The following is a 23022-nucleotide window of genomic DNA, read 5'->3' as shown; positions in this document are numbered from 1 at the left end:
TAATATGAAACACGCTGAGACATTGAACAAACCACAAAGGGACAAAATGGAAACCCTGCTTTGGCAGACGCCAAAAATAGAACCGCTCTTTCATAAAGAAATGCCCACTATTCCCACCAAGGTTCTTAGAAAACAACCCAGATAATGATGCTATCCGGGTCTCAGAGATTAGCCGGAGCCATGGAAACTCTGTCAACATCTACATTATTTAGAGAAAACCTATTTCTGTTGGGCTAACGCACCTGTGGGTCGTTACCCCGACAATCAGGCGGCTAAATTCAGGCGTCGTACTTACAAGGAACTCGTCTCGGATGAAGAATTTGGCTCGCGTCACTCTGGGGTCTTCGCCTGGTTCAGGAGTTGCTGAAAGGACAACAGAGTCTCCTTTTAAAAACACAACAGGAAACCAGTGCGGCTAAGTGCCTGTTAGCGTCGCGGCGGCGAGGCGAGGCGAGCCACTGACCTTCATTTGGTATGGTGTAGCGAGCGTATTCGGGGAAATAGTCCTCAATTCTGGACTTTCCGGCTAATACTTTCTCAGCCAGCATGTCCTGCTTGTTCAGGAATAAAATGACGGATATAGTGCGTAACCATCTGAAAAACAAACAGCAACAGCTTATTTTACTGTTGAACACCATCCAGGCCTAAGCAATCAATCAATCAATCAATCAATCAACCAATTAAAACAAGATCAATGATTCCCCCTAGCATGATTTGTTTTTCTCTCTTTCTACCAAAAACTGGATGATAAAAGTCTTCAGTTTTAGTTCCATTATAATTCAGAATTTATTGATATTATATCAGCTGAAAATGGTCACCAAATAATATCATTTATCGCGATAACTTCTGGGACGATTTATCGTCCGGATAATTTTGCTACCGTGGCAGATCTGGCAGCATGATGCTGTGGGATGCACTTCTTCAACAAGTTGGGTTGAAATAAACACAAACCATTATCTGAAGACTGCAGCCAGAGATACATGGGTTTGGATTAAAATGTAATATTTATGTGTCAGAGTGGCCTAGTCAAAGTCCAGATCTAAACAGCAATCTGAAACTTTGATCCTCGCTGACGTCTTTCAATAATTTTGCATGTAACCTGGATTTTTGCTGATAGCAGCTCAAGTTATGTGATGATTATGACACTGGTACATTTTTTTTACAAGCTTTATATTTTCTTAAATCCTGCAGTAAAAATGTGTGAGCGCTTTCCGCCACTGCTGTAGGCAGATTATCTATAACACCAACAATAAAACATTATTCAGCAAGTATGAGGGAGGACTCTCAATTTAAGCACAGATTCACAGACGTGAAGGTTAAACTATTGAACGTACGGAAGGCTCATCCTGCCAAAATTACCAGTAGCTATAGAAATTAATAAATGGCTTGACAAAGTAGTTAATGTGGCAAATATTGCATAAAAAAACAAGGTGCAAACTTCCTTGATTTACAAAGTGTCATAAAGTAATACATATTCATAATTGTTAATAGTATTAATGTAACACTATTACTATTCTTTCATTTTCATTTTCCCCAGATCCTATATATATTGCATGATTCTTTTCATACTCTATTTATTGTGACATTTCATTTAATCATTTTCTCTGTTTTCCATATTTATTTTTTATTTACTGTAATTTTTGTTTAAACCATACACTGATTTATTTTCCTCTTTCCATATTCTTCCCTTCAGTTTTAAATTAATACTTTTTTAAACATTTCTCATCATTGTGCCATTTTTATTATTTAAATGGAGGAAGAAAATCTAATATCAAAAACGAGAATCACCCCAAAAGATAAAAAATAAAATAAAATTTAAGAATGGCGGCACATTTTGGAGTTTGATTAGACTGATAATCAGTATTGGCCTTAACAGTCTGTATTAGTTGGTCTGTAACGCAGACAATGACTGAGTGGTGCTAAGGGCAGAGAAAGGAGCTGCTGTCTCCCAGTCAGGTCTCACCTGTTATTCCAAATACTGCGGAAAAGGTCCAGTGCTTCCCGTAGCCTGTTGGTGTTGTTGTCTTCCCTTATTACCATGTTGTAGCTGCTGCTGGCCACCACGAAGATGATAGCAGTGACGTCTGGAGGAACAGCACAGACTCAGAGTCAGGACGCATTTAACCTCTGGTTTTACTGCTATTAGCAACATTTAACTGATGTTTAACTGATGTTTAATTGATATTAAACAGCTGGAGGTCTCACCGTTAAAGCACTGGATCCATTTTCTCCTTTCATCTCTCTGACCGCCGACATCAAACATGCTGTGGTACGGAAACAAACAGCAGGTCAGAGTGAGACAGCGACGCGACACACAGACAGACACACAGACAGACAGACATCCCGAAAATAAAAAAAATTCTAAATGTTCGGTTCAGTAGGTCAATTAATGATTCAGTTCATTTCAGACATTCAGTTCAGATATTTAGTTCAGTTCAATTGTTCAGTTGAGTTCAGATGTTCAGTTCAGTTGTTCAGTTCAGTCCAGTGATTCAGTTCAGTTCAGATGTTCAGTTCAGTTGTTCAGTTCAGTTGTTCAGTTCAGTCCAGTGATTCAGTTCAGTTCAGATGTTCAGTTCAGTTGTTCAGTTCAGTCCAGTGATTCAGTTCAGTTCAGATGTTCAGTTCAGTTGTTCAGTTCAGTTGTTCAGTTCAGTCCAGTGATTCAGTTCAGTTCAGATGTTCAGTTCAGTTGTTCAGTTCAGTGCAGTGATTCAGTTCAGTCCAGTCCAGTTGTTCAGTTCAGTTCAGTGATTCAGTTCAGTCCAGTCGTCCTCGGCTCTGTTTCCTTCTCGTTGTTTTGTTTTCCCTCTCCTTTGAGGCGGCGTTGATGTTGGAGGGAACAAACTTCTGACATTTCAGGCCCAGAATCACGAGGAAAAGGTAAATATAGTATTGACGCCCAGGAGGGCATTCCGATCCGCCATTATTCCTTTTCCCGTTTTGGTGATGCCAAAATGGGACCGGGTCAAACGCTTCTAAAAGGAGAAAATTACTGGAAAACGCCTCTGGAGGCTCTGCTTTCGGAGCCGGCTGACGGAGTTCTGCAGAGCGGCTGCATAACAGACGACGTAAGAGTGGATGTGGACATAACAGGAACAATGCGTCCTTTTAGCGGCCGCGAAATATTCGGCTTATAAAAGTGACAAAAATAAGCTGGGAGCACGAAATTATGACGATTTCTAAATGTGCTTCTGGTGGCGTGTCATTTCAGCGTTTTCTGATCTCTGTCTAGTTTTAGAGCGGGTTGTACAAACTTTCCTTTTTAAGACTTTAATTGTTTACTTCTTTATTTTTACTTGCTAAATAAAGCAAAAATAATATTTCAATGAAATAAGCAAAGCAGACAGATTTCTGTAGTTTTTTGTAGATTTGAAGAGAACTGCAGGTTTGCCTGATTAAAAACAACAAAAAAACATATCCTAAATTTTTCATCTTTTTCTGGATTTTTGTGTATTTTTATTAACAGGAACGGTTTGTGGCATTGCAATGTCTGCATTTTAGTAAAAGCCACTGGTTGTTGTTGGTCCCAATTACTAATTAATGAAATTAAATGTAAAACATACACGAATACTTTGTGATGCACATTACATTTTAAGATTTTAAAATGTTTTTTGTTATCAGCATTAGTGAAACTTTCACCAACAGATTTTAACCACCTGAGGCAGGAAGCCAGTTTTTATACAATTCTTGTTTTGTTTTTTCAAGCCAAGGGCCACACAGAACTGTTCCGAGGGCCGCAAGTGGCCCGCGAGCCACACTTTGGTCCGACTTACTGAAAGTTGACTTTGTCTACTTGGAACCTCGTCTCGAAAATCCCTGAAGTTAACACTCGGCAGCGTAGAAGATCCTGCGCACAGAAATGAAGGAGGATTTAAAAATAAAAATAAGAATAAAAACAAGAAGCTGCCTCTTTGGAGCAGATTAGCAGGAGGACTGACCTGGTCTGTGGGCGTGTAGTCGCTCTGTCTTACTGAGTCAATTCTGTCCAAGAAACTGCAAAAAAAAGAAAAAAAGAGAGATTTTTAAACTTTAGATTCACAGAAACAGTAAAATACAGGGTTTGTACACTTTATTCAACGGTAAAAGTCAAGCATTTTTAAGCAACTTCAAGGTAAGTTTTCAAAATGTTCCAACACTTGAATGAACTAATGAACTACAAAAAGACAGTTACAATTCACTATTATATGTCATTTATTACTATTAATAATGTCTTGTGTTTGTATTCCACGTTCTACATCAGGGACAAAGTGAACTAAAATATAACAAAATGTAATGTTTTGAAAGGTTTCTCTCAAGAACAAAACAATAATTTAACAAAAATTCCACAATTCAATAAATTTTTGTAATCTATAAAATATAAAATGATCAATAAGTCACAGAGCCGTTAGGAATAATAAATATTCATTACATTGAAACAATCCACACAAATATTCCTGCTCAAATTTAATGATTAAACACAAAACAAAAATCTTCTTGCTAAGTTTTCTGGCATTTAGGAAATAGAAATAATTTTGGCAATAATATATGCAGTTTTGCATATTTCAAGCACTTTCCAAACATTTAAAACACCTGTTCAAGGATTTCCAAGGATTTCAAGCACCTGAATGAACCCTGAGAACCGAACAGGAGGAAACAAACGGACCAGTCCGATCCGGAGGCAGCCGCCATGTCTGACTCCCTGCAGAGGCCCGGGGAGGCCGCTGCTGTTGCAGCTGCGCGCCACTAGAGGGCGGCCGCGCTCAGTCTGGGCTATTTTTGTCTGTCTCTAGCCAGAGTGATTGCATAAGGCGGTTATTGTGGAGGTTAGACAGCTTGCTGCTGCTGCTGCACATGCTCCCTCTGTTGTGAAAGAGACGACGGCAGCAGCAGCAGCACAGCGGGCTCGGAACAACCGGAGCCGGGTCGGGCCTCTGGATGACCCGGATCACCCAGAAATGACTTCCAACAGGGGACTCCATTACGCTCGCAAAAGTATTCACACCCTACATATCGTTTTCACATATCTTTCTTGATAAAACCTCCTGATTGTCAAGTGTTGCGCTGGGTTTTTAAACTAGAGGTAAAAAGTAGCCATCAGGGCCGGTCCAAACCTGAGCTGATCTTTATTCAGGGCCCCCATACCAACATATCAACACCAGATTCTTTGTCATTCCTTAGCTAACTATTATTAGCATCACTTGTAATTAGCTTGCATCAGTGATAATTTAATATTTTAAAGAAACATCAACTGATTAACAATAATTTTGATGTCTTGTATTTTTTCAAAAGCAGAAATCTTCATTTAATTTTACATATATATTTGTTTTTATAAAGATTAATGTGTAACATGAGACACTTGAGAGAGGGGGGTCAAGGCCAAATAAATTTATACTTCTACTTCTCTCCTTTGCTTCATCTTATTTGAGTTATTAACATTTTTTAAATAAATAAACTAACCTAAAAAACAAAATCGTAACGAAAGCTATTTTTCCTTCCCATCAACTCAGAGGAGGTGGAGGATGTTTCAGACAGGAAGCTGCATTCAGCTGACGGCGGTGACTTCCTTCAGCAGCACTGACCCAGATGTGGACCAAACCGGGTCATCTCCTCACCATCTTTGATTTTCTAACCAACCCATCTGCAGTTTCAGGATGTCACCAGCCAGACGGCGCGGCTGCAGCACACAGGAAACGCGACGCGCGTGCTCCTCTACAGGTCTCTTCGTTTTCACTTCAGGCGCCTGAAAGCGGCACACCAACACGCCCAGCGAGGATTAAATAACCCAGAATGAATAGTGCATTATGAGCCATTAGATAACAGCAACGTCGCTCATGTGCTCTGACAGCGACGTTTTCATCACGCCGACTATTTCTGCTGCAGACGAAAGGAGAAGTAGGACTATTTCTGAAAGGGCAACAAAACTTTCTCACACAAACTGCCGCATGACTAAAAGTTGTAAAAAAAAAAAAGAGAAAAGAAAAAAAAAAGAAAAGATTCAAAAAGGGCGGAAAAAAGACGACAGCACTTAAAACTAACAGGTTGGGTAATTTACAACTTGCAACAAACAGGAAGTTTACATGTAAAGTTTAATATACAACACTAATTACACAACATTATTATATCTAAACCATGGAGCCTTTGTGATAAATATTACTGGATGATAATTTTTTAATGATTTGGGAGCAAAAGTCCGATTTTATTGTGTTTTTTCTGCAATCATAATATTGTAACATATTTGGTTAAATATTATTAAGTTGCATCTTAATCACTGGTTGGATATTTAGCATCTTTCTATGGAAGTTTTGGTGGAGTTAATTTAAATTAGTTCATTTCCTGGAACAGATTCAGCTTTGAAGAATCGTCTACAAACTTTTAATAGACGCTAACTCTAATGTTAGCCTGTTTAATCAAGTTAAACTGGTTTTTCTAACCTGATGGTGGCAGCATTTTAGTTCCTTTTGGAGATTTTTCATAATTTGTTTGGTGGACACTTTGCACGTTTGGGCAATTATTCCCTCCGGTTTTAGATGGAAATCTAAAACCTTTAGCTAATAATTAGCATCTCAAAAGCTCAAATAATAGCTGAACTACAGCCCAAGATAGGGAGGGAGTAATGGGCGAGCTGGCAGGAAAACCGTCCCACAACATAATGCTGCCATGCTTGACAGTTTCAAATTCATTCAATCCCCTTTCAGATTTAAATTTAACATTAATTCATCCAAGAAAGTTTGTTTTTGACAGGAAAAGAGGCGGGCAAACGTATTAAAACGATGTAAAACGAGGCTCAATTTAGGATTTCTAATTGAAAAAAACAACATATTAGGAAACATCCGTTTCCCAATAAACAGCAGATGGGGCAGCGCTCTAAAAATTATCTCAACTATGTATTTTTGTAGATTTCCTGCTCATTTTTACTAAGAAAATCAATAGATAATCTCAGACCACTGCTCTGAAGGTAAGTTTGTGTTTCTGAGAGCAAAAATGTTGGAATGCAGTAAAAGAATAATAAAAAAAAGACAAAGTATTAAACAGTACTGATTTGTTTCATCTGTTCGTTAGCTAAATAAGCCCTGCATTAGGAGAAATATATATTTTTAAAAGTTCTGAGTAGTGATTGCTTCTGGTGATTTCACAGATAAACAGCAGATATTCAGACTCTCATTATGCAAGATGGATAAGTGTGGAAAAACCTGAATAGCAGATTACAAACAGATTCATTTTCTGCTTCAAAGCTGAAAAAAAAATCTGTCTTAAATTATGCTGAAAATGACAAAAACAAAAACCAAACAAGGTGATTTTTTTAACTCATTCTTGTGTCACAAACACAATTAAACCAATAGTAGTACGTCTGATTACCAGTTAGTACCATAAGTAGCACTGCACACACAAACCAACTCCTCCTTCCCCCCAAAAATAAAAAAGCCCAAACACATTCAGTCTAAAAAAAACCAGCACAAATGTGTTTAGTATTTTTAGTCTTCCTTGCAGAAACATAGCTAGGTTATAATTACAGAGTGCTTTGTGACTGCCATGTGACAGCAGTACTAGATATCCAAATATAATCTCCAAAAAAAAGAAAGAAAGAAAACGGAGCAAGAGATCCATAAAAAAACCAACGAAAAGCAGAAAAGTTAGCGTTGGTGAATGTAATTCCTAATCCAAAGGTTAGGGCGCAGCTTTTATTTAACTGGACGACAGGAATAGCCAAGTCCGTCTTTTTTAAGGTTCTGCCGTTTTCCTCAGTCTCCTCCCAGCTCTGGTTCAGCGTTGGCATTCCCAGATCGCTGCGATGCGGCCGCTTTGTCAGAGCTGCAGACTGAGAGCGAGCAGCCGCAGCTTTACCCCCCTTTGTTTTAATGTGTGCAGCTCACACAGTACGCTGTAGTACATATACACACAGCAAAGTACGCTGCAGTACATATACACACAGCAAAGTACGCTGCAGTACATATATACAGCAAAGTACGCTGCAGTACATATACACACAGCAAAGTACGCTGTAGTACATATACACACAGCAAAGTACGCTGCAGTACATATATACAGCAAAGTACGCTGTAGTACATATATACAGCAAAGTACGCTGTAGTACATATATACAGCAAAGTACGCTGCAGTACATATATACAGCAAAGTACGCTGTAGTACATATACACACAGCAAAGTACGCTGCAGTACATATACACACAGCAAAGTACGCTGCAGTACATATATACAGCAAAGTACGCTGTAGTACATATATACAGCAAAGTACGCTGTAGTACATATATACAGCAAAGTACGCTGTAGTACATATACACACAGCAAAGTACGCTGCAGTACATATACACACAGCAAAGTACGCTGCAGTACATATATACAGCAAAGTACGCTGCAGTACATATACACACAGCAAAGTACGCTGTAGTACATATACACACAGCAAAGTACGCTGCAGTACATATATACAGCAAAGTACGCTGTAGTACATATATACAGCAAAGTACGCTGTAGTACATATATACAGCAAAGTACGCTGCAGTACATATATACAGCAAAGTACGCTGCAGTACATATATACAGCAAAGTACGCTGCAGTACATATACACACAGCAAAGTACGCTGCAGTACATATATACAGCAAAGTACGCTGCAGTACATATACACACAGCAAAGTACGCTGTAGTACATATACACACAGCAAAGTACGCTGCAGTACATATATACAGCAAAGTACGCTGTAGTACATATATACAGCAAAGTACGCTGTAGTACATATATACAGCAAAGTACGCTGCAGTACATATATACAGCAAAGTACGCTGTAGTACATATACACACAGCAAAGTACGCTGCAGTACATATACACACAGCAAAGTACGCTGCAGTACATATATACAGCAAAGTACGCTGTAGTACATATATACAGCAAAGTACGCTGTAGTACATATATACAGCAAAGTACGCTGTAGTACATATACACACAGCAAAGTACGCTGCAGTACATATACACACAGCAAAGTACGCTGCAGTACATATATACAGCAAAGTACGCTGCAGTACATATACACACAGCAAAGTACGCTGTAGTACATATACACACAGCAAAGTACGCTGCAGTACATATATACAGCAAAGTACGCTGTAGTACATATATACAGCAAAGTACGCTGTAGTACATATATACAGCAAAGTACGCTGCAGTACATATATACAGCAAAGTACGCTGCAGTACATATATACAGCAAAGTACGCTGTAGTACATATATACAGCAAAGTACGCTGTAGTACATATATACAGCAAAGTACGCTGCAGTACATATATACAGCAAAGTACGCTGTAGTACATATATACAGCAAAGTACGCTGTAGTACATATACACACAGCAAAGTACGCTGCAGTACATATACACACAGCAAAGTACGCTGTAGTACATATACACACAGCAAAGTACGCTGCAGTACATATATACAGCAAAGTACGCTGTAGTACATATATACAGCAAAGTACGCTGTAGTACATATATACAGCAAAGTACGCTGCAGTACATATATACAGCAAAGTACGCTGTAGTACATATACACACAGCAAAGTACGCTGCAGTACATATACACACAGCAAAGTACGCTGCAGTACATATATACAGCAAAGTACGCTGTAGTACATATATACAGCAAAGTACGCTGTAGTACATATATACAGCAAAGTACGCTGTAGTACATATACACACAGCAAAGTACGCTGCAGTACATATACACACAGCAAAGTACGCTGCAGTACATATATACAGCAAAGTACGCTGTAGTACATATATACAGCAAAGTACGCTGTAGTACATATACACACAGCAAAGTACGCTGTAGTACATATACACACAGCAAAGTACGCTGCAGTACATATATACAGCAAAGTACGCTGTAGTACATATATACAGCAAAGTACGCTGTAGTACATATACACACAGCAAAGTACGCTGTAGTACATATACACACAGCAAAGTACGCTGCAGTACATATACACACAGCAAAGTACGCTGTAGTACATATACACACAGCAAAGTACGCTGTAGTACATATACACACAGCAAAGTACGGTGTAGTACATATATACAGCAAAGTACGGTGTAGTACATATATACAGCAAAGTACGCTGCAGTACATATACACACAGCAAAGTACGCTGTAGTACATATACACACAGCGAAGTACGCTGTAGTACATATATACAGCAAAGTACGCTGTAGTACATATATACAGCAAAGTACGCTGTAGTACATATACACACAGCAAAGTACGCTGTAGTACATATATACAGCAAAGTACGGTGTAGTACATATATACAGCAAAGTACGCTGCAGTACATATACACACAGCAAAGTACGCTGTAGTACATATACACACAGCGAAGTACGCTGTAGTACATATATACAGCAAAGTACGCTGTAGTACATATATACAGCAAAGTACGCTGCAGTACATATACACACAGCAAAGTATGCTGTAGTACATATACACACAGCAAAGTACGCTGTAGTACATATACACACAGCAAAGTACGCTGTAGTACATATACACACAGCAAAGTACGCTGCAGTACATATACACACAGCAAAGTACGCTGCAGTACATATACACACAGCAAAGTACGCTGTAGTACATATACACACAGCAAAGTACGCTGTAGTACATATACACACAGCAAAGTACGCTGTAGTACATATACACACAGCAAAGTACGCTGTAGTACATATACACACAGCGAAGTACGCTGTAGTACATATACACACAGCAAAGTACGCTGTAGTACATATACACACAGCAAAGTACGCTGTAGTACATATACACACAGCAAAGTACGCTGTAGTACATATACACACAGCAAAGTACGCTGTAGTACATATACACACAGCAAAGTACGCTGCAGTACATATACACACAGCAAAGTACGCTGCAGTACATATACACACAGCGAAGTACGCTGTAGTACATATACACACAGCGAAGTAGGCTGTAGTACATATATACAGCAAAGTACGCTGTAGTACATAGATACAGCAAAGTACGCTGTAGTACATAGATACAGCAAAGTACGCTGTAGTACATATATACAGCAAAGTACGCTGTAGTACATAGATACAGCAAAGTACGCTGTAGTACATAGATACAGCAAAGTACGCTGTAGTACATAGATACAGCAAAGTACGCTGTAGTACATATACACACAGCGAAGTACGCTGTAGTACATATACACACAGCGAAGTACGCTGTAGTACATATATACAGCAAAGTACGCTGTAGTACATAGATACAGCAAAGTACGCTGTAGTACATAGATACAGCAAAGTACGCTGTAGTACATATATACAGCAAAGTACGCTGTAGTACATAGATACAGCAAAGTACGCTGTAGTACATAGATACAGCAAAGTACGCTGTAGTACATAGATACAGCAAAGTACGCTGTAGTACATATACACACAGCGAAGTACGCTGTAGTACATATACACACAGCAAAGTACGCTGTAGTACATATACACACAGCAAAGTACGCTGTAGTACATATACACACAGCGAAGTACGCTGTAGTACATAGATACAGCAAAGTATGCTGTAGTACATATATACAGCAAAGTACGCTGTAGTACTTGTACACAGTGCTGATAAACCAGCTGCTAATTCCCGTCCATCCTGTAAATGCTCATGTCTTACAGGCAGATCTGTTTTGAACTTTAGATGTAAAGCTAATGGTCGCTCTGTTGTGCTTTACAGTCGCCGCCGTTGGCTCTGCGCGGCAAAAACACAAAATCTTACCAAGTATTTTTGGTCTACCTTCCAGTGTACATATCTCAGTGCACTTAACCCTTCCAGACCGAACGGGCCGGCGACGATCCAGCCAGATTTCCAGTACCGTAACTCCACCAGACTTTGCGCTATCTGAAAAATTAAAACGGTTTCTGAAAGGGGAGATGTTGCGCTTTCCAGCCAACATCATGTTATTACGGTAATTTCACCTTGCCGAAGCAGGGAGTGAAATTAATCTGATCAGACACTCTTTCAACAGACGGCAAATTGCAAAAATAAAAAGTTTCAGTTGTTACAGATAAATGGGCAAATACATTTACTCACAGGACATTTAAAGAACTGCAAACAATTAAAATCAGCAAAAATATCCAGGATGAGATTTGAAACTTAGATATTAAAGGGTTAAAATGAGACAAAAACTAACTTACAAGATATAGGAGCTTGCTTTACTAATTCCTTAATATTGATGAAGTTCTGGTTCCACAGGCAGATTATTTCACTTATAAAAATGAATTTTTACTTAACTAATATGCCAGTGGAACTAGAGCATTTTCATCATTACTAAAGAATAATTTACTTAAAACCAGCTCCTATGTCTTCCTGAAAAGTTTCTCGTAAGTTAATTTTGCTTTTTTAAAACATACGACGATATTTGCACTAGAAACTAGACCAAAAACACTCGGTTACATTTTGTGTTTTTGCATAAGGTTTATGCAAAAAACTGGCTAAAAACACTTGGATTACATTTGAAAAGTCCAACAATCCACAAACAAGAGAAATTTATGATTTTTATTTTATTTTAACAAACGTCTTCTGTAAGAATTCAGTCTGATTATGACCAAAACAAACCTAGAAATTCAGTTTTTAGACCCGTTGTTGCCCAAATGAAGCGAACGCGGCTAAACAACACGTGAAAAACGCATTCTTATAAGTAAAATTATTTACTTAAAACAAGCTGAAAAATTACTTATAAGTTGGCTTTGTCTAATTTCTAGCATAGTAAGATAACTGCACTAGAAATCAGACCAAACACACTTGGTCAGGGTTTGTGTTTTTGCAGTGTGTTGGGCTCAAACACGGCGTACCGGTCCTGCAGGCCCGTCTCTGTTGCTATGCAGAAGCTCTGTTATGGACAGAATCACTTGACTTGTTCTGGTCTTTCTGTGTTGTTTGCCTAATCTTTACATAAAACACAGACGTGAGCGTAGCCTCACGCACGCACGCACGCACGCACGCACGCACGCACGCACGCACGCACGCACGCACACACACACACACACACACGCAGAGCAACATGTTGAGGGCCAGTTGATGCAGAGGCTCTGGGGCCTCCGACCCCGACGTGGGGGCAGGTCAGCTGCTGCTGCCCTATGAACAGAAACAGAGCGAAGGGAAGGTGGTGCCTCCAAAACTACGACTGTTAATGGAGTCCATTTCATCAGCTGAAGCTAAATTTATGTTTGCTTTATGGAGCTTTTAACAACAAACTCAACAACAACCGTTCCTACTGGCACGTTTTTACGAAACCAAGCTAAACTTTTAATAAAGAAAATTACATTTTCAAATTCAGTAAAGTTAACCAAACCGACCTGCAGATGAGTGAAAATAGAACCGGCTCCTGTGCTGAATTAAATCATGACCAATCAATTAATCAAGTTTATTTCAGCAGGCAGTTCAAGATGCTTTACATACTAAAAGCACACAACTGCTAAGCTACAAAGAAAACTCCATGCAGTCAATAACTGAACAAGCATTGCATTTTGATGTGTGCCATCACCAAAATCAATAAACATCAAAATGTTGGTCTACGTTTCATTCACTGTGATTCAAAAAAGACTTTAAACAAAAACTCCGTGTTTCGGGTGTTTTGCAGTTTTCTGGAAGTTTGTTCCAGATTTGCGATGTGTGGAAGCTGAATGCTGCTTCTCCAGGATCGAATGATCGTTAACTGGAGAACACGGACTCAAAAAAAGGCCAAGCGCTGAGAGAACAACACACTGAGCAGCAATCAAACCAAAACTGAACCAAAAGATATATTTAGCAAGTGGGCTACAGCGCAGGGCATTATGGGTAAATACAACAAACACAAACACACTAGTGTAGGTCTAGCAGGAGAAATGGGTCGTGTTTTTTTACCGAAGACAAAAGAAAAATCCTAAAACTGCTAAAATCTGATGCTACTCCATTTTTTTAACATTTTGTGAAGAAGGAAGTTGGGTTCAGTGTCTTCTTCAGAGGTTTTTCTGTCTTTTCCTTCAGTGGTTCTTGGTGCAGCGCCACCACAGGTGAGGAGGGGAACAGGTTTTCCAAAGGGTTTGATTGTGAAAGAGAAGATGAAAATGTGATAAATATTGCAATTTCGGATCCAATCAAAAAGAATCTACTGGATAAGAAAGGTCAGAGTTCGTCTTTCAACAGAGTCTGTGCAAAAATGGCCTCCGTTGGAGAATTTCAAGGTGAAACCAACTGCTGGAAAAAAAACACAAACGCCAAATAAAACCCCTGTGATGTTCCTCCTAAAATCAAAAGGCTCCTCTCCTGTGAGATCAAGCCTGAAATCAAACATGGTGGTGGCGGTATAGTGGCCTGGGCCTGAATTACCTGCTATAATTAATGTAACAGTAAATTCTGCTCTCTAGCAGAAAAACCATCAAATGTGGCTGAATTAAAACAACTCTGCATAACGACGGAGCGACAGATTAGCTTTCAGGTGCTATTACTTTTCTAATAGGATCAGGCAGATTTTTGTCCTTCATAGATATGATTTAAAAACTGTTTCTCTCTGATGTTCAACTCTATTTGATGATCTAAAACACAGAACAGAGGAAACCTGCGAGGCGTTTTCATGCCACTGAACAGGCAGAGTGGACCTCTGCAGGAAGATTAAACCAAACTGCAAGAATTTGCTTTAAATTTGTGATAAAAAAACCTCTGAACTGCAGGATGTGTTAAAGCGCTAAAACGTTCACACCAACAAACAGCACCCGGCCTCATGTGCTCATCTGATAATTGGGTTGACTTTTTACAAATAGCAGACCTTCTTTAATTAGAAGTGCAGAGGATCGGATCAATAGTTTCCATATTTTGAGCCGCTTAGGCCAGCATAATGGATTTTCACTTTAGGGTCCGACTGACTAGTGACAGCGCTGTGAAGCTCAGCTGCGCCACGGCACCGAGTTTCACAGCTGGAACGTTTGATTAAAATGTTTCCAGCTCACAGGTTTTACCATATATTTCAGCTGGCACAGCTGCTTTTAAAATAAAAAAGTCTGAAACCTTTCTAAGTTATTTAGATGTCGTTTATGGATGCACAGATATTATTTGAACTCTAAATTCTGACAATAGATGTGTAAAAAGTCAGCTAAATATTTAAGAGCTTTGTTCTTAATATTAACTCCAAATGAGCTGAGTCATTACTGAACTGTACTTTAATAATTTTTAAAGTGCTTTCTGTAAAATTTAGTTTTCAAAAGCTCCATGTGGTTACCAGTCAACCTTTAAAGAACAAACTGTGAAGTTCAGAATGGATGGACGGACGGACAGACGGATGGATGGGTTTCTGAATATTAAGTCAACAACAACCCACTTGTCTTTTCCAGCAGCCATTATACAATGATAAAACCAGCTGACTAAATTGCTGGAGTTCCACTCAGGTTGCTAGTTGACGGGCTGGACTCGGGTTGCTAGGTAACGACGCAGTCTGACTCAGCAATCAGGAGGTTTTCGAAACTGCTCGTTTTCCAGACACCAAAGAAACACATGGGTGTTTTTTTCTAAGTGCTTTGGGTGTTTTTGGAAGCAGTCGAGACCCAAATGGAGGAACAAAAACGGGCAAAATATGAATTCTGCACAAAGATCCCCTTTATTTTTTCAGCTAGAAATTACTATCATACTTTTTCAGGCTGCAAAGAGACTTTGAATATAGTATAAATCGTATGCACAAATGTAATCCAAAATGTCCGTCTTCACTAACTAGAAAGGACCCAGTGGAACCACTGATCTACTCATTGCGTAACCCAGAGTGACGTGGTGAAGCATCCTGGTCACCTTTTGGAAAGACCTGCGCCCCCGGGGTTCAGCTCATCCATCCAAACAAGAAACGCTGCGCAGATTGGGAGATGGATCTGGAACCGGGCGGATCCATCAAGCAGGTCTCAGTGGGTACTTCCTAAATATAGGAGCGGGGGACAGAGACGCTCCTGAAAGTCAAACCGAATCTTGTGTAAACAAAAGCGCCTGCTTTATCTCAGCGGCGGTCGATTGGCCCTCCAGGGCCCCATCAAATCACGGGCTTGAAGGGTGTTGTATATAAAAATGTAAAATACACAGCAATGTCCTCTTGCGTCTGCTCAGTGTCTACATGCGCCGTTATGCCGCGCGCGTTGGAGGCAGAACCGCTCGCCAGTCCACATGCGCTTCTTTCTCTCTGTGAAATTGACAGACGGCTTTCTCTAATTAATACAGAAGCGCAAACGTCGATACGTGAATTATACCAAAAATAGAAAAAAAGAGTAAAAATAGTCCAACCGGCGGCGCTGGGCAGATTTCAGTCCTTCTCAGGAAAAACAACTGCCGCCTCAAGGCATCAGCGAGTTGATCGGACCCCAGAACAGTTTAATGTTTTATCACAACTGTTTATGTAAGAAGATGATGAGAAGGGCAGCACATTTTACACATTTCATTTTAAAAACAGGACATAAAACTGAACTTGTTTACTGTAAATTCATTATTATGTCAAACAGTTAAGATGCCTTAAAATTTTATTGCAATATTTTGAAGTACTTTGGCGATAAAGATTATTTTTTAGCATTTATCACATACATAAATATTGTTCTTAAAAACATTCTTCTGGATTTATATCACTAAACTTTAAAGGCATTTAATAATATTTTCAAATTTACTGATATTTACTGATGTGGACGTTTAACAAAAGAAACGTTTTAAATCAATTCGGTGGCGTTTTTCTGTATCGGCTGACACTAATCCTCAGATATCGATATTGGAAGTGGATCGGTGCGTCCCTGAATAACCGGCGTGACGTAAGCTGATCACGAATAATGGTAATGACAGTAGACGTGTTTAGGCCTGTTGCAATAAGCAATAAATCAATTAATGGCATAATAAATCAAAATGAGCTCAATAATTTCGATTTGCGTAATTTAGCGTTTTTCGCTCTTTTCTGTCTTTCTACCAAAAACTGGATGATAAAAGTTTTCAGTCTGAAACTTTGGCCCTTTTTTTAAAGACAACTTTATTTACAGAGACTTCATAATTAATTTTATTTGTCGTTTCTGTTGTTTTATTTTGAAAACTTTTGATATCTTCCAGTAAAAGTGTTAATATTCCATAGGATTTAAGGTTCATGGAGCTGTGAGAATGAGTTCTTGCATTATTATGCCATTATTACCATTATATTACGTGACAATGATCTGAAAACAATATTATCGTTTATCGCAATATCGTCTATGATGATGTATCGCCGTTGTGACAGGCCTTGGTATGTTGCCGACGTCTTGCAGGCTGTGAATGATGCAGTATCTGGGGTTGGCATGTTGGTAATTGGGGGGCCCCAAATTAAAATCTGCTCAGGGCCCCAGAAGGGTTTGGGCCAGCCCTGGATGTAGGTCAAATTAGTCGTTGCACTTGGAACCAAACTGATGACCCATCGAAAACGGGGCTGTCCTCTCCCCCTCCAATCAGACATCAATAACCCAGCGCCTGATGTCAAACGGGATGAATAAGTATTCACACCAGAGGAAACATGTTTTCAGCAGGCAGGCCTGTTTGTGCAGCTCCCCGCTCGGCCTGTCGGGGGCATCCCCACGCTCCTTTCCTCCACACCGACCCTGCCCGGTTTCAGCAGCCTGGTTCCCATGGCAACCGCTGTCGGCCCACAACACCCCGCCGCCTCCTGCCTCCACTCCGTCTCTCCCTGGGCCCGGCCGCATCCCTCCACTCCCAGGCTCTCCCATACATCGGCACCAAGCCGGCGCTCGCTCCCTCCTGCCGCCGCGCGTTCGAGTGCTGGTGGGAGACGAGGTGATTACGGAGGGGGTCGAAAAAAGTTTCTGAATACACCGACCTGAGCGACACGCCGCCGTCGCTTTGGATGAATGAGCAAAAAGATGCTGAGAGTCCAGCTGAAGTACGGCTGGATAAACGCTGTGATGTATGAAAACTCTGAACGTCTGCATGAGGAAATAAGTAATAAATTAATGATAAATTAAAACAAGCTCAATAATTTCCATTTGCCTGGTTTATCTTGTTTTTCCTTCTACCAAAAACCGGATGATAAAAGTCTTCAAGCTGTTATTTTGGTCTCAACTAAACCTTTTTCTAAAGGACAATTTTGTTTACAGAGACTTCATAATTCAATTTATTTGTTGTTTCTGTTGTTTTGTTAATTTATTTTGGATATTTAAAATATCTTCCAGTGCCAGTGTTAAATGTTCATTAGAATTTAAAGTTCATTGAACTTTGAGGATGCATTATATTACCTGAAAATAGTCTCAAAACAACAACATTTATAGTTCACTGCAGTAATTCTGTGACGATTTATCGTCCAGCAGAGTTTATCGGTACAGTCCAGGTCTCCATGCAAAACTAGCGCAGGACATCTTGTTATTGTCGCCTGAAACACAAGAAGAAGCCAGATTTAACAGCAGGTTTCACTGCAACATGGGAACCTTTCAGGGTTTAATTTAAAGTAACTTCAGCGTTTTATTTTCCTACAGGAAGTTCAGTAAGATTCACCCAAACTACAGCAAAAACATGCAACCTTCAGAATGTTTGGGATTTCATGTGACCACCACCACAAAGCACCGCATAATTATGAATAAAAATCAAATAAAATGTGGAACACGTATTTACACTCAGCCTCTTTACTCTGCGCCACCTAAATAAAATCCCCAGTTAGTGACTGAAGTCACCTGTGTGTAATTTAATCTGTTAATCTGTAAATCCAGCTGTTCAGTGAATCCTTCTGTTAGAAAACATTAATGAACAAACAGCATCAATTCTACACTGTAAAAACACTAAATCTTAAACCAGACCAATTTTTGTCTAGTTTTTAATGCGAATGTTTTAGTATTTTTGAATCAAGACAAAAACAACTTAAAACTTCCCATTCAGATAAATAAAATAGTTTTAAGTCAATAATTTTTGAAAATAGATGTAAAAAAGTATTAGTTTAACTTAAAACAGGACAAGTTTTATTTGGCTGAAGTGGGGGGGAAATGGCTCAATTATAAAAGTTGCAGATTTCTGATCTATCGATACAGATTTCTGATCTATCGATACAGATCAGGGTGTCCAAACTGTGGCTTGGGGGCCATTTGCAGCCCGCTAGGTAATTCTGTTTGGCCCCTCAGTCCACAATTCAAGAATGGAGCAAATTTAATTTAATTTTTACAAGCAATTATTATTTAGTACTTTTCTTAATAATGTTTCTGTTTTCATTGATTATACTTTGCTAAAACCAGGAAGCGCTGTTCAACCTTTGTTGAGAAAAGTATATATATATATATAAAATATAGAATAAGCCCCAAAAGAGTTTTGAAAAATATTTACCTGTCATTTTTAATAATTATAATAATTTACAGATTCCTTTTCAAGTATGCTTTATTAAAATATTGTCTGCTTAGTATTTTACTGAGGAGATAAAAACAACTGATTTTTATTGAAAATGTTTGGACATCACTGGTTTATATCAAAGTGTATTCATGTGTTAGAGTGGTCCAGTCAAAGTAAAATCCTAAAAAAAAAAGGTTACATTTATGTTTAGAGGCCCTCTAGGTCAAAAATAGTTTGAAATATTTTGCAAAAAACCTTTCCATCTGCAAAACTCCACACATATTTTCAAATTTATTGATACTTTAATTGAAAAAATATGGAGAAAATAGAAATTTGTATAGTTTTGAGAGGCTTTAAACATCATTAATTGGAATGTATTTTGAAAATAAGAAGAAAATCATCACGATAAAATGCATGACAAAATGCACAAATTCATCTTTTTTGAAAATTGAGTCCACAGCGCTGCTTTATAAAACATCCAGCCTTCATTTAACCTGTTGCAGCTTTCAGCAAATCAATTCTAGTTAAGGTTGGTGACAGATAAACTGGAGCTAGCCACCAAATGTTTGCTCAACTTATCCTCGAAGCTAACTCGGTCGGCCCAGCCAGATGAAACAATCCTGCAGCGCAAACTGTCAACAAACCCCACTGACAAGAATATAAGGTTTCTAAAAATAGGCCCGTGTCCCCCTCTGGCCACATTCCTCAGGAGGTGAAAGTTGAAGCTTGTTTGACTAGTCGCCGCGGCGGGGGGAGACGTTCCTGCCTGGGTGTGGCTGGACAGCGCCACCCTGGGGCCTCGCTGCGAGGCTGGGAAGCATCGCAGCCCCACTGCGACCCCACTGAGCATGCCCAGAGGGGTCAGATGCAACAAGAAGCCAATGTCATGATTAGACAGCAAAACCTCTGCTTGTACGTCCAAACGCTGCCTTTGGTGGAGCTTACGTGTGCGCAGGGTAGGGGGAGACAGAGCGCCTATTGCAGAGTGACTGCTTTCACGTCCGGGCGCCAAAACGTGAGAAAGAAAGCAGCGGCGGCGGCGGTCCGACGAAACCGGCACACAGAGGCGCTCTGTGTCTCACCTTCTGCCGCTGACCTTCCCTTTTGTTTACAGCGCATTGCCGGGATACTCCCTTTGATTTGGCTGCGCACACGTGACCTCAGCCAGTTTCTGCTCTGCAGTGCTGCTGCTAAAAATAGCCTCAGCTTGCCCTGGCTCCACAGCTAGTTTACATAAGCTCTAAGGGGGGGAGAGAAGAGAGCGACAGAGAGGGGGGTTAGCGAGGAGGAGGAGGAGGAGGGGAGTCTCGGTGAAGAGAGAGAGCAGTAGAGGAAGGAGGGGAGGAGACATGAGGAGGGGTGCATGGTCGACCATTCCACAGTCTCTGAGCAGGGGAGCTGCAGCGTCACCGCTGTCCTCCGCAGACTGCCTGTACACTCCTGGACAACAGGAGGCTGAGGTATATATACACGTCTATGCGTGTGTCTGTGTGTGTGTCTGTGTGTGTCTGCGTGTGTGTTGTCAGCGCACAGTAAAACACTCAGAGATATCCGCCATTCACCAGCCCTGCTCTTTGTCTGGCCCTTAAAATGGACGCACATTTTAACCCAAAAATAAAGACGTGTATTTATAGCTCCGCTCCTTTAAGTGGAACAGAAACTCTCTCTCTCTCTCGTTTTATTTTTTACCTCCAACCAACCCGACTCGTAGCAAACAAAAGCAGGCGAGTTCATGCTGTTTGCACACGTTCACCAAAACGGCTCTCTTAGAGAAGATGACAGGAAAAAAGGTTGACTGAGATCGCTTTGAGACAGATGGGTGCTGATTCTTTTGTCTTTTTAGGACAAAAAATGGTGTAAGTTGCAAGAATCTAAACTATATTTTGTGAAACTGTAAATTTAAATATATTTGTGGTCAGTAAGAAATTATCATTTTCAAGAAAACTATTCCTCCTGCTTCTCCAGTAACATTTAGGACTACAGCTAACAATTATTTTCTAGCGATTAATCAGATAAAACAATGACACATTTTGCAGATTTCTCATTTTACCACTTAAGCCTCTATTATACTATTTTATACTATAATATTCAAAATGCATTAAAAGATGCAAATTAACAATTAAATTCATTTTTTAATTAAGAAAATACACATTTTATTATCTAAAAAGGTAAAAGCCCAGCATTTCAATAATCGATTCATCACAATTAATCGCTTCAGTCTCAGTAATGTTTATTACTTACTAGTAACATGAAGCGACGTGGACAGATTTACCAGAAAACAAAAAATATGAGAAAAACCCTCCCAAACAAACAAACAAAAAACTAAAACAGCAACACCTTTCAAATATATTTCCAAAATGCAAATTTGCCTTCAAAAGTGAGGAAAAACTGGGATTAAATTCTACAGTGTACAGCAACAGGTGGGGGAGGGCCAGCAATGCATGCTGCAGAAAATCTTAGCAGCTGTGAAACCAGAACCTTTCAGTACATCTTAAACATTTATGTCCAACCAGAGCTGTAATAATTTTTTAAGGTAGAATATCATATTAATGAAATTAAAACAAACAAGGAGAGCAGAATCTAATCGAACAGATCCCACTCTGAAGAAGGTTACAGTCTGGAAACTGAGGACTAATCAGTTTAAATCACAAACCTCAACATTAACGTACATCAAAATCACAAAGTACTGCTTGGATATAGAGGTGAGGATATGGATTGAAAGTTTTAGCACCATATTTAGTCGTACTAGTGACAATAGCAGCTACTAGCTACTCTATTGCAGCATGACACAGCAATCATAGCCTCACAAACACAAATACTGGAAAACATACCATCACCTCACTTAATCATGTTTTTAAATTTATTGATACTGATACTTTTATTGAGTGGAAAAAATAATTCAGGCAATACGTGCAGTGTTAGATGTTATTAAACATCATTAATTGAAATTTACCATGAAAACGATAAACCAAAATTCTCATTATGATAAGAAATTTATCACAATAAATGATAAGTGATACGATAAATGCATCAATAATAAAATGTTTGGACCAACTTGACAAAACACCTGATGCTGAACTTAGCAATTCAGTTTTCTAGAAAAGAAAAATCACTCACAGTCTTCAACAAGTTATATAACAACTAGAGGTGTGCCGATCGATCGGTCACCGATCATAATCGGGCCGATTTCCGTGAAAAAGTGCATGATCGGTGATCGGCGATCATTGTCTCTATTACCGATACCGATCACCTGCTTCTCATTTCGCAGCCTGCCTGTGCAGCTGGTCTCCTCTTTCCTTCACTCTGCGCAAACGCGCAGCAACAAATCCTAAGCGATGTGGAACTGTAACGCACTGAGTGAATGGGGAAGTTTGCTGTTGCGGCGGAAAATTGAAGCACGTCAAAATGCATCAACACAACGAAGCTAATACAACATAAAAACAATGCCATACTTCACGGAGTTTGGCTACATCGAGACTCACTGCAGTAAAAAAGACATATGGAGGATCAGATAGCAGGTAAAGCAGCGCACAGCTACAAATACTCACCTGGATTAGCATGACGGTCAGAAAGCTAAACAAATAACCCGCAAAATTATTTAAGTCTTCGAGCTGCGATGTAAGACGCTGGTTCTGCTCTCGCTGTTGAACCGCTGCTACGCTACAGGTAGTAATATTTCACAGATGG

At 39.6% G+C, this 23022-nt stretch overlaps 2 protein-coding genes across 3 annotated transcripts in view; one reads left to right on the top strand and one right to left on the bottom strand.

The window, feature by feature from the left end:
• LOC106930957 (uridylate-specific endoribonuclease C-like) overlaps positions 1 to 23022 on the top strand; it is a 138655-nt gene that overhangs the window by 38771 nt on the left and 76862 nt on the right. The window lies entirely within an intron of this gene.
• LOC106930948 (guanine nucleotide binding protein (G protein), alpha activating activity polypeptide, olfactory type) overlaps positions 1 to 23022 on the bottom strand; it is an 86862-nt gene that overhangs the window by 3320 nt on the left and 60520 nt on the right. For both annotated transcript variants that reach the window (XM_015008824.2, XM_015008825.2), the window contains exons 6-11: positions 3942 to 3996; positions 3777 to 3850; positions 2206 to 2264; positions 1964 to 2084; positions 464 to 594; positions 296 to 363 (exon numbers count right to left, since the gene is read on the bottom strand). In XM_015008824.2, coding sequence (XP_014864310.1) covers positions 296 to 363; positions 464 to 594; positions 1964 to 2084; positions 2206 to 2264; positions 3777 to 3850; positions 3942 to 3996 — 508 coding nt within the window. The remainder of the gene's footprint in view (positions 1 to 295; positions 364 to 463; positions 595 to 1963; positions 2085 to 2205; positions 2265 to 3776; positions 3851 to 3941; positions 3997 to 23022) is intronic.

Source organism: Poecilia mexicana, unplaced genomic scaffold (genome assembly GCF_051168715.1).
Source record: "Poecilia mexicana isolate PSO_F unplaced genomic scaffold, ASM5116871v1 scaffold_17, whole genome shotgun sequence".
Lineage (NCBI taxonomy): Eukaryota > Metazoa > Chordata > Actinopteri > Cyprinodontiformes > Poeciliidae > Poecilia > Poecilia mexicana.
This window is presented reverse-complemented; position numbering and strand designations above follow the sequence as displayed.